The 12,018-nt window shown below is 33.8% G+C and overlaps 1 protein-coding gene across 1 annotated transcript; it reads left to right on the forward strand.

Annotated features, from left to right (window-relative positions):
- Positions 1–6,686: 6,686 nt before the first annotated feature.
- LOC113332883 lies at positions 6,687–8,488 on the forward strand. The gene is made up of 2 exons (XM_026579383.1): positions 6,687–6,798; positions 8,163–8,488. The coding sequence occupies exons 1-2, from the start codon at positions 6,687–6,689 to the stop codon at positions 8,486–8,488; spliced, it is 438 nt and encodes a 145-aa protein (XP_026435168.1).
- Positions 8,489–12,018: the final 3,530 nt, after the last annotated feature.

Raw genomic sequence — 12,018 nt, forward strand, 5'->3', positions numbered from 1 at the left:
GCTTTGTTACCAAGGTAACTTGGATTGCAAACCCTGATTTGAAAACTATATAAAGGTGAACTCTAGCAACTGGGAAAACTAATCCCCACACCTCCTGTGTGTTACTAGTTGCATAACTAGAGTCGATTCTCCTTTAACCTTAGGTTTCTTCTCGAGACCTTGTAGGTTAACGACTTGAAAACTTCATTGGTATTGTGAAGCCAGACCCAACTATTCTCTTTGAAGTTACGTGATCTGATCTTGTTGTTTCTATCGTGTTGAGTGCAATTGAAATAATTGGCTCGAGATTTTATATCTCCGATGGGAAAGATAGAAAAGTAATCACAAACAAACTTCGTCTCATCGTTTGTGATTCCACAATAACTTGTTTTGCTAGTCGATTAAGTTTATTGTGAGGTGATTGATAATACTAGGCTGTTCTTCGGGAATATAAATCTGGTTTATCAATTGGTTCATGTTCACCTTGATTTATCAAAAGACGGAAAAAAAACTCTTGAGTATTTATGCGGGAGACAAATTTATTCAATCCTATAGACTTTTCTGCGTGAGACAGATTTGTCTATCAAGTCTTCGACTTTGGGTCGTAGCAACTCTTAGTTGTGGGTGAGATCAGCTAAAGGAATCAAGTGCGTAGTATTTTGCTGGGATCAGAGACGTAAGGAGCGCAACTGTACCTTGAATCAGTGTGAGATTGATTATGGTTCAACTACAGTCCAGTCCGAAGTTAATTGGTAGTAGGCTAGTGTCTGTAGCGGCTTAATACAGTATGGTGTTCAATCTGGACTAGGTCCCGGGGTTTTTCTGCATTTGCGGTTTTCTCGTTAACAAAATTCTGGTGTCTGTATTATTTCTTTTCCGCATTATATTTTGTTATATAAATGAAATATCACAGTTTGTGCGTTAATATCAATCAATTAGAATATCCAACATTTGGTTGTTGATTTACATTGATTGACACTTGAACATTGGTCTTTGGTACCGTCCAAGTTACTCCTCTTATATTCAATCGGGCTCGCAGATTTCTATTTGTTGATTGCGGATTGAATTAAGAGTTAGAGATATTAAACTCTTTGATATACTTTAATCTAGATTGAGTCTGACTGTCTAGTTGATTCTCTAGAAAGTGTATTGGAGTAAGTCCTCTCAGATTGCCAAATGAATTGTTGGGTGTGGTTGTTAGACCCCCGCATTTTCAAGAAGTATACAAGACACAATTGAAACAAAATCGGATTGATTCAAGAGAACTAATTCATGAACATTAAGTCATGGTTTGCAAAGATTGCATTCTTTAATTTATATAAGTATTTTTTTCATGAGTATGAAATCATATTTAACCGATTTTAGAACATTGACCAACTTAGTTTTCAAACGGGTATGCAAACTTAAGTTCCGGACATTGGTCTTGTTCGAAAATTCGCAAACGGGTATGCATATTGTCGTACCGGACCTAACTCAGGTGAAACCGTTTGCATACTGGTATTTATACTTTTTTCCCGGACTTTGACAGTTAAAACCGTTTGCATACTGGTATGCAAACTTGGTTCTCGGACCTGAATCATACTACAACAATTTGCATACTGGTATGCATACTGTACTATATCTAGACGATGGTTAATTGTTTTAAACTCCCATTTCAATCATTGCAACATCCTTGAAAAGGCACATTGAAGCAAATCGGACGAGTCACGCTCTGCAACTCGGGCGACCAACTCGTTTATCTTCCTTCGAAAAATCTTATTTCCAGAAGTCAACAGTCCATTAAAAACAGGTGTTTTCATTACAGTTTCACTAATGATTGGCGTTTCAAATTGTTATTTCTTCCATTTTTAGGTAGCTTTCTGGGTTTTGGTATCTTTTCTTTAATCTGTTTGGTACAAATTTTTCTAGGTCTACAATGAATCCTTTAATTGTAGATCTTTCAAAAACTCCTGAGATTCATCCATCTGTTAATCTGGTAGCAGATATGGATTATTCAAGATATGATGCTTGGAAGTTTTCTTTAATTAGTCGTCTAGATTTTTTCCATCTTAAATTTTCAGATGCTGCTACTAGTTTGAGAAATCAATGGAAGCTGAAGGATAAATACCAACTTATTCCATTGGGTAAAGGTTTTTTTATTATCAGATTATCAAATATTGAAGATAAGAACTATATTACTTCTGGTACATGGGAAGTTCATGATGAAATTCTTAGAGTAAGGAATTGGTGTCCAAACTTCAGACCTGAAAGTCAGAGGACATCCAAAGCCATGGTATGGGTTCAATTTCCTGGTCTCAGTCTGGAATACTAGGATGAAGCTACTTTATTTACTATCAGTAGATCTATTGGAATACCTATTAAGGTTGATGATGCTACACTTCAATATCAAAGTGGTTATTATGCTAAAGTATTGATTGAGATTGATCTTGCAAAAACAATTCCCAACAAACTTTGGATCATTACTTAATTTGGTGCTTTTTCTCAAAGGGTCATTCTTACAAAACTCCCAAAATTTTGTACCAAATGCAAGATAGTTGGAGATCTAACATCTGAATGTAGAGCAACTCAGCAACAAGGTAGCTTTGTTCCAATGGAGAGGGAAATCTTGATTGAGCAGAATCATACTTCTCAAAAATTACAGGCTACTCAACAAACCTCTCAAGGTACTTCTCCAAGCTCTGGTAAGCCTCCCACTCAAAACAATGTGGAAATGGATAAGTATTTTCAAGATAATAATGTTGAGCATATAACTGAAGTGAATACTATCAGCCTAGTTTTAGAAAGCATTAATCATTCTCCTGGTATTAACATTACAATTAATCCTTTTGAAGTATTACAAGAAAATGAAAATGATCTGTCTGACTCTGAAGATGGTGAAATTAAAGAAGTTAGTGCTTAAAATGTTCTTGAATTTGGTACTATTCCTCAACAGGTGACTATTATTCCAAAAAGTGCTCAATCATCTGATGAAGTAAGTTCTAGTAAGACTGCAAAGAAAAAGCCACCTTTAAAACCAGCAGTTACAACTAGAAAAGCTAGTAAGGAATCTCTTAAACATATGATTGATAAGGGGAGTATCTCTCCTCAACCTCCTCCTTTTAAATGAAGACAATATTTTGGAATATTAGAGGCATTCTAAGACAGAAGGCCCAAGATAAGTTGAGAAGTCTAATTCAGTCTAATAATCCTTCTTTGGTTTGGATTGTTGAACCCAAAATTAAAACTAAAAAATTTCATTTCAAGCTCCCAGGTATGCATCATCAAATTATTCACAACTCAAAGGATAATTCCAAAGGTAACATTTGGCTTTTCTGTAATTGTTCTTTAAGTACTCCTTCTATTATCAAAGTTATTAGTCAATGTATTACAGTTGAAATTGGTGAAGTTGTGGTTACTGGTGTTCATGCAAGTTGCTCTTCAATTAACAGAAGATAATTATGGCAAGATATGTGTGATATTAGTCTCATGAATAAACCTTGGTTAATTCTAGGGGATTTTAATACTTTTCTGTCTGTTGATGAAAAAAGAGGTGGTAGACTCCCTAATATATCTGCAATGAATGAATTTCAAGATTGTGTGGATACCTGTGATCTAATTCAAGCTCCTAAAAGTGGCCTGGAATTCTCTTGGTGCAATGGTAGAGTTAGGAACAAAAGAATCATTTGTAATCTTGATAGAGCTCTTTTTAACTTAAAATGGTTAGAGAAATTTAATGTCTGGAGTTACAAGGTTGGAACAAGAGGAATTTTTGACCATGGTCCTATTATTGGTTCAAATGCCATCATCCATAAAGCTCTTAACTCTCTTTTTAGATTTCAGAAAATGTGGCTGAATTTTCCTGGTTTTATTCAAGTTATCCAAGATTCCTGGAATGAAGAAATTATGGTAATCCCATTTACATGTTTATGAATAAGTTGAAAAGATTAAAGAAGTTCTTAAAAGTGTGGAATTGGGAGGTATTTGGGGATGTTAAAGAAACTCTAGGGAAAGCTGAAGAAAAGGTGCTAGAAGAAACTTTGAAATCAAATAATGATCCTTCTAATATTAGTCTTTTGAACAATTTGGTTACTGCTAGAGGGAAATGTGATCTTGCTGCTCAAAATTATAACACTTTCCTAAGAGAGAAAGCTAGAATCAACTAGATTCAAGATGGTGATGTTAATTCTAAATTCTTCCATACAAGTATAAAGCTAAGACAAGCTCAAAATTCCATCTCTGAAATCGAAGACTCATCAGGTAACATTATCACTGATCATAATGGTATTTCAAATGTTCTCATTGATTTCTTTAGCATTAAATTTACTCATCAAGATATCACTATAAGTGATTCCTTCTTTGAAGCTGTTCCAAAAGTTATTAATGATGAAGATAACTCCTTCTTAGAAAACCTGACCACTGAAGATGATATCAAGAATGCTACTTTTTATTTAAACCCAGATGGTGCTCCTGATCCAGATGGATTCACTGGCTCTTTTTACAGATTTGCTTGGGAGGTAATAAAAAATGATCTCATTGCTGCAATCCAGTATTGTTGGAAACATAATATCATCCCTAGTGGTTTGAATTATAATTTCCTGACTTTGATTCCTAAAGTGCAAGGTGCTAAGAATGCAAAGAAATTTAGACCTATTGGCCTTAGCAACTTCTGCTTTAAAATAGTCACTAAAATTATTACCATGAGGATTAGTATATTCCTTCCAAAGATTGTATCCCCTCAGCAAGTGCATTTATTAAAATAGAAACATACATGAACATGTGCTTCTTGCTTTTTCAATGAATTGTCTGTTAAAAGAAGAGGTGGTAATTTGGGGCTTAAATTGGACATTTCTCAAGCTTATGACACTATGAGTTGGGATTTTCTTTATAAAGCTCTAACCAGTTTTGGTTTCTCTAACAAATTCTGTGATTGGATTATGGTGCTGCTCAAGACTACTAAAATTTATATTCTACTCAATGGTGGTCCTATTGGTTTTTTTGGAGTTGGCAGAGGGCTTAAACAAGGTGATCCTCTTTCACCTATTCTTTTTATTATAGCTGAAGATATTTTAAGTAGGAATATCCAAAAATTGGTAATTGATAAGAAAATTTAGCCTATGGTAATTAGAAATGGTATACATCATACACACTTATTCTTTGTTGATGATATATTCTTATTCTGCAATGGAAATATGATGAGTATAACTAATCTAAGAAATCTCTTAATGGAATATCAAGCTGCAACTGGTAAAATTATCAATACTTCTAAAAGTAGATTTTTTTTTTGGGGGGTGGGGACTTCTTCTGTGAGGCAAAGACAAATTGCAATATTTTTAATATGGAAATCTCTCAGTTCCCTGATAAATATCTAGGGGTTAATCTAGTTCAAGGGAAGATTAAATCCACTCATTTATGGCACTTAGTGGAATATATGCAACACAGATTGTCTTCTTGGAGTGGTAAACTGTTAAGCTTTCAAGCTAGACTTACTCTAGTTAAGTCTCTCCTTTGTAGTATTCCAGTGTATAATATGTCTATCTACAAATGGCCTAAGAAGGTGATTAAAGCTTGTGAAAGAATTATAAGGAACTATCTATGGACAGGTAATGCTGAAGAGAAAAAATGTGTGACTTTAAAGTGGAATAAAGTCTGTACTCCTCTTGAAGAAGGAGGTCTAGGAATAAGGAGACTTGAAGATTTCAACAGAGCTTTATTAATGAAATTCCTTTGGAAAATGCTACAATCTAAGGAAGAATGGACCCTTTTCTTCTTAGCTAAATACATTAAAAAAAATGGCAACTGGATTACTTACTATAAAAGATCTTCAATTTGGCCTGGAATCAAGTGGATAATACCAAGTTTCAAAAGTCTTACTAGATGGACTGTTGGAGATGGTTCTTAAATTTCTTTTTGGTATGATAAATGGATCTTTGAAGAGTCTCTAAGTAATATGTTTCCAGACCATTCTCTTATGACTCAATATCCAAATTTAAAAGTTAGCAGTCTGATTATGAATGGTCAATGGAGAATCCCTGAAGATCTTCTCCAATTTTTTCAAATTGAGGAATTACCTGTTATTGGAACTGGTGCAAATACTTTAGTCTGGAGCAGTAATCATACTGGCATATTTTCTGTTGCTGATGCAGTGAAGAATATCAGGAATCCTCTGCCTAAGCTACACTGGTATAAAAAAATATGGAATCATACAATTTTGCCTTCTACTTCTGCTAATATATGGAAAATTACAAGGGAAGCTTGTGCAACTGATGAGAACTTGAAAAAAAAAATGTTTCAATATAGCTGCAAGATGTTACATCTGTCATAATGATATTGATTCCTTAAATCACATTCTGTAGAACTGCAGCTTTAGTAGACAGCTTTGGAATTGGCTGGGAGGTATTTTCCATTTTCTTTCTCCTTTATCCTTTGAAGAAGTTCTTAAAAGGTGTAAGTCCACTATCCCAATGGTAAAAGAGTTATGGTACATTTGCTCTTACACTCTGATGGATGATCTGTGGTTCCTAAGGAATAAAATCTGTTTTGAAGATGAGAAGCCTTATTTACACAAAATTAAAATCAGAATTTCAAGGACTATACAGGAGTGCACAAGAAGATTAAAAGGCTGTATATGGGGCTCTCCATATGAAGACCAGGTTCTCAATCACTTTCAAATACAGTACAGCAAATTCCAGAGATTGAGATTCATTGAAGTCTTCTTTTATTTACCTAACATGGATGAAACCCTTTTGTGCCGTGATGGTGCTTTTAGAGGTAATCCAGGGCAGGCTGGTTATGGATTTATTGTCAGAAATCATATTGGTAACGTTGTGTATGCTGAATCAGGTGGTTTGGGAGTTCTATCTAATTAGGGATAATTAGACTTTAGTACCCAGGTTTTGTCCAATACTAGGCTTTGGTCTAACATTTGTCCAACGTTAGGGCTTGGTACCTGGACCGGACGTTGACTCCAGCTGACCCGTTAAGTCATGATGTGTATGACTTTTCTGTTAGTTATTACATAATTACTAAAAAAAACTGTAACAATGTCTAACTGCGTCCTCAAACCATCAAACACGTGGACGATCCGAATTAAATATCTACACAACTAAGAGATGTTCGGCTAAGATTTCAGTATTTGTTTTATTTACTTATCTCTTGCACCACCAGAAAACCGTTTGCATCTCCTTCTTCTTCTTAGAATCCACACACAGAAACCCCAAGTCCCAATGCCATCTTCATCTCTTTTTTTCTTTCTTATCTGTGATTGAAGACTCGAGATTTCATATCGATATTAATCTTCTACCCTAAAGTTTTCAGATTGAAATTAAGTTTCAGATTTAATTCTCTGTGATTAATCACATATGGGAATTCATTTTCTTCGATTTGTTTCTTTAAACCCTAAATCAGAAACACCATCTCATTATCAGTTCTTCAGATTCATCATCTTCAAAATCCTAACTTCTGAAACTCTCAGATTCTCTCAAATTAATCTGCAATTTTTCTCTCAATTCTTAATTAACCCTTATATTGACAAACCCATATCAATTTCAACCACCATGTTCAGCTGAATCCAGAACCCATCTCAAATCGTACCCTAATTTCTCCTCAATTTCGCTAATTTCTCTACTTTGATCTCAGAGAAGCAATATTCTACTCTCATTAAGAAAACCCGTGACCATCTTCAGAAAGTAATCGAATAGCACCGTTGCTGGTTGCAGTTTTTTAGAATACCCAAAGATTGACACATTGGTTTATGATGTAATTGGGTTGTTGTTCTCTACAGATCCAGAAGATATATGTTTCCTTTGTTTTCCAGTTATCATTTTGGGTTCTTGATTTTTGTTTATAAGATAATTGAATGTATTAATTGAATTTATGAGGTTGAAGGCTAACAATTGAAATAGATGGAAGAAGAGACATTGATTTCTAACTTGGGGAAGAACACGAAATTAGGGTTCTTCTTCGACTATTAATAGTTTTTTTTTTCTGAAGGTGACTATTAGCAGTCATTCAACGGTGTTAAGTAATTCTTTTTATTTTCATTGTTTTTATAATTATGGAACAGAAGTCAAGATTTAACCAGTCCACTCCCGTCAACGTCCAGTCCAGGTACCAATCCCTAACGTTGGACAAATGTTAGACCAAAGCCTAGTGTTGGGCAAAACCTGAGTACTAAAGTCCAATTGTCCCATCTAATTATATTGCAGAATTTATATCCAGTATAAGAGCTCTTGAATGGGCTCTGGAAAATCAGAAGTTTAAGATCATTATGCAAACTGATTCTAAGGCTTGTGCTACAACCTTATTGAATAAGAATATACCATGGTTTTTGATGGCTAGATGGCAAAGAGTTTTAAGTGGACTGCACAGTATTTCTATCAGACATGCTTACAGGGAAGCAAACTTTTCAGCTGATCACTTTGCTAAAAAGGGTGTGCATCTTCCAAAGGATATTATTCAAAACTACAGAGAGAGGCCATCTTCCCTTTCTCAAATGGAATTCCCAGATAGGCCTTATTATAGATTTGAGTAATGGTATATCTTTGCACTCTTAGTTCTGTGTTATGATTTTTTTTTTGTTTCTTTACTTTTTTGTTTTTCTTCTTTGATAATGGGCCTTGTTTGGTCTTGTATTTTTGATCTCTCATTTTTAATAAAGCTGCTTTTTGTTTTATTTTTAAAAAAAAAAAATGGAACATCCTTAGAAGACGGCAATAGCTGTCTCACACAAACTATTAGCTTATAAGTAATTTTCAAGTGATCGAATGATCAATACGAAACATTCCGAGTCTACATCAAATGACTGTCTCACACAAATCATGTAAGATGTTTCAAGGAAATTTTCACATGATCATCTTTTAGCTCATTATTTAGTTTCCAACAAATAATTTGTTTCCAACTAAACTCGTCAACAATAATGATGAATGTAGCTAAAGCAAAAGGCTTCCAACACATATTTTGAGAAATATGTAAGCGAGTTAAACTCAGCTCGAAATATCAAATGTGTATTACTAGAAATAACCCGTGTCGTAACGGCACAGCATGAGGTTAACAGAGAGTTCTAATAAATATCTAGAGATAACTCGTGTCGTAAGGCACGTAACGACACTGCTTTAATATATATGATATCTGACTGGTGTAATTTTTTTTTTCCGGAATTTAAATTGCGTTCCTTTGCAAGATAGTTTCTATTTTGTTTTAAGTGAATATATATAATGTATATAGATACATTGTAAAATTATTCGTATACATTATCCAAAAACAAACACAAAATCATTTAAGTAATAGTGTGTATGCATATCTCACTTATGAGTTATGAATAGAGATAAACAAATAAATCTCATTTCCCATTAAATTCATCATGTCACCACTAAATCCAACTAATGCATGTATGATATATTATGATTTCATTTAATGTTTCTTTGAATATCTTGAGTTAAGAGTTTATGCAATAATTAAAGATTAATAAATTTTGATTCATAATGATAGGGGTTACAGAAACGACGACCGTCGAATGTCTTTCGCTGGGATGAGACTGGGATTGTCGGATGCAATGTTTGTCTCTCAAAATGTTATCCGACCATCCAAGCTCAAAAACCCATTCTGTTTTGTATTATAGATGTAAAGTCTACATATCTATACGACTTAGTCTCAATAGAAGATAGAATTGAATAGACTTTTGAGTGATAGGTAAGTTTTAGTCTCCACGTACCATTTGTTGATGAAGTTCCTCCAAGCTCTCCTCAATAGATCTTCGTCTTTAATCGATGAACACCATGAAATCTAAAGCTCAACTAAACATTTTATCCTAGTCCGAGACATAGCTATAAGTAGACTAGAAATCAAGACTTATAGTTTTGATCACCTAAACTTGACAAACAAGCTTGAGGTAGCAACGCTTGCGAGTTCGACTGAGCAGTGCTCTAACAGTCATCTTCTTGACAGTCTATGTCTATATTAGATCACACAAGGTATCAGAGTTATATGTTGATATCGAAAATACTGTGGTGTACTTGATACCCTCGTCATTTCAATTGGTATCAGAGTAGACAAACATGAAAAGATCTAAAAATCTGTGTTTGGTGCGATCCAACCAATAAGACATGAGTCGTAATAAAGGTAATGGAAGACCTAAAGGTTTAATTAGCGTATTAGAAGATTTTGGTGAATAACTATTTGGTTTTGATTTTAGGAAATGTTTAGAAGGGGATTCTTCTTCAAGTTCTACTTGCTCTTTTGAAAATATGTATCAATATTCTCAAGATGGGATTAAGTTAAGCCATGTATTCGTGATCAGTGATTTGGACTCTGAAAAATCTCTTCTAGAAGATTAAAGATCCATTGATTATATAAGTATAAAAATATCATAACTAAAATAATTAAGCGAACAATTCCTTTCATGTGCGAAAGAACTCAATCTTGCACTTGAAAGAAAAAGTAAACTTTTAACCTGCTTAGATTCAAAGCAAGTGGAAAATGATCCACTCACTCTTGATCTATCTTCCTTAAAAGTAGAACTTCTTTCTCTCAAGAATGTTTCTTCCTCAAAGACCAATCTCTTGAAGAAAAACTAAGACAAAGTATTCACCAGGAAAAAAGACTGATCGTTTGAGATTCTCAGTAACTAATAAATACAACACCTTAAAAATCTCATCTGATTCTGAGATTAAGATTGTTTCCGAACATGTCAAAAGGTTGGAAGATGAGAATCATATACTTATGTCACGAATCATTTAGTGTAGTTCCTTTCGGATAAACCTAAGGTTTTGTCAAAATATGATAATATTATTACTTACTCAAAAAGGAAAAATATTGACATTATACCAAGAAAAAGATTTTCACCTTCAAAAGAGGTTCTAGTTCCACTTGCTCGTATCAAGAAAAACTACACACATCAGAGTATTCCACAATATCATATGTCTCATCACAAAAGATATTTTCATTGTGGAATTAAATGTCATGTTCTAAGAGAATATAACAACTAACCAAGAAATTTTCTAGTTGTTCAAACTCTAAGAAGACAACATCTAATCAATCTTGTTATAATAGACACGTCATGAGTAACGTCACTCATAACTCTGGTTTGGCCAGATCTGATGTTTCAAATTGGAGAAGATACTTTAAAGTAAGAAATCAAAGGGATGATTCTCACAAAAGACAGGATGTCATCAAATATCACAATTCAAACAGGGGATGGAAGTGGGTACCGAAGAAGCTTGTAGAATCAAAAAACAAGGAATATTTTCAAAACCCTGGTTCATCTGTACACAAGGTACTACCCTCATATCTTGATGATGGTATTTTTATAATAAGTTTGGCAGTTCATAGAATAAAACTAAGGTTTCTAAAAGTATTAAATGTGTAGGATCAGAATCTCGCAGAAATAATATTTCAGCGAAATTATCAACAACACAACACAACAACGTCACAGAAAAATTTCAGAAATGATATAATAAACGACATCAGCTAAAATCATGATAAAGATGTGATGATCCTGCGAAAATTAGAGAGTTTGCGAGATTAACATTTGTAAGGTTCCGAGAATGTCGCAAGCCATATCCGAAAATAAAGGACAGATTAGCTGTCATCCACTATGTATTTCCCTATAAATAGTCGTTCAACTGGGAAGAAAAAATAGAGATATTTTTTGAGTAAGAAACAAGTAAATAGGAGAAAGAAAGTCTAGGGCAGAGGTTATTCTTGATTCCTTTATCTTTTCTTGTAAGAATATTCAAAGATTTATCAATAAAATTAAGATTATAAATCTAAAATGAGTTGAGTATTAATGAAATCATATGAGGGGTATAGTGTAGGATTTCCTGCAACTACATAATGGTGCTAGAAACAGGGAACATTGAAGATTATTCTAGAAAAAAATTGAAGATTGATATTGAGATTTGTGAAGATTTGGATAAATTGATTAAGAATTTTACATAATTTCTTGCAATTCGTTAACATTGAAGAAATGGCTAGAAGAAGAAATACATCAGAATAACCAACTAATGTTAGAAGAAGCAAGAGAATTGCTGGAAGAGAAAGAAGTGAAATGGGAGAATCTACTAG

The sequence above is a fragment of the Papaver somniferum genome, unplaced genomic scaffold (genome assembly GCF_003573695.1).
Source record: "Papaver somniferum cultivar HN1 unplaced genomic scaffold, ASM357369v1 unplaced-scaffold_132, whole genome shotgun sequence".
In the NCBI taxonomy this organism is placed as follows: domain Eukaryota; kingdom Viridiplantae; phylum Streptophyta; class Magnoliopsida; order Ranunculales; family Papaveraceae; genus Papaver; species Papaver somniferum.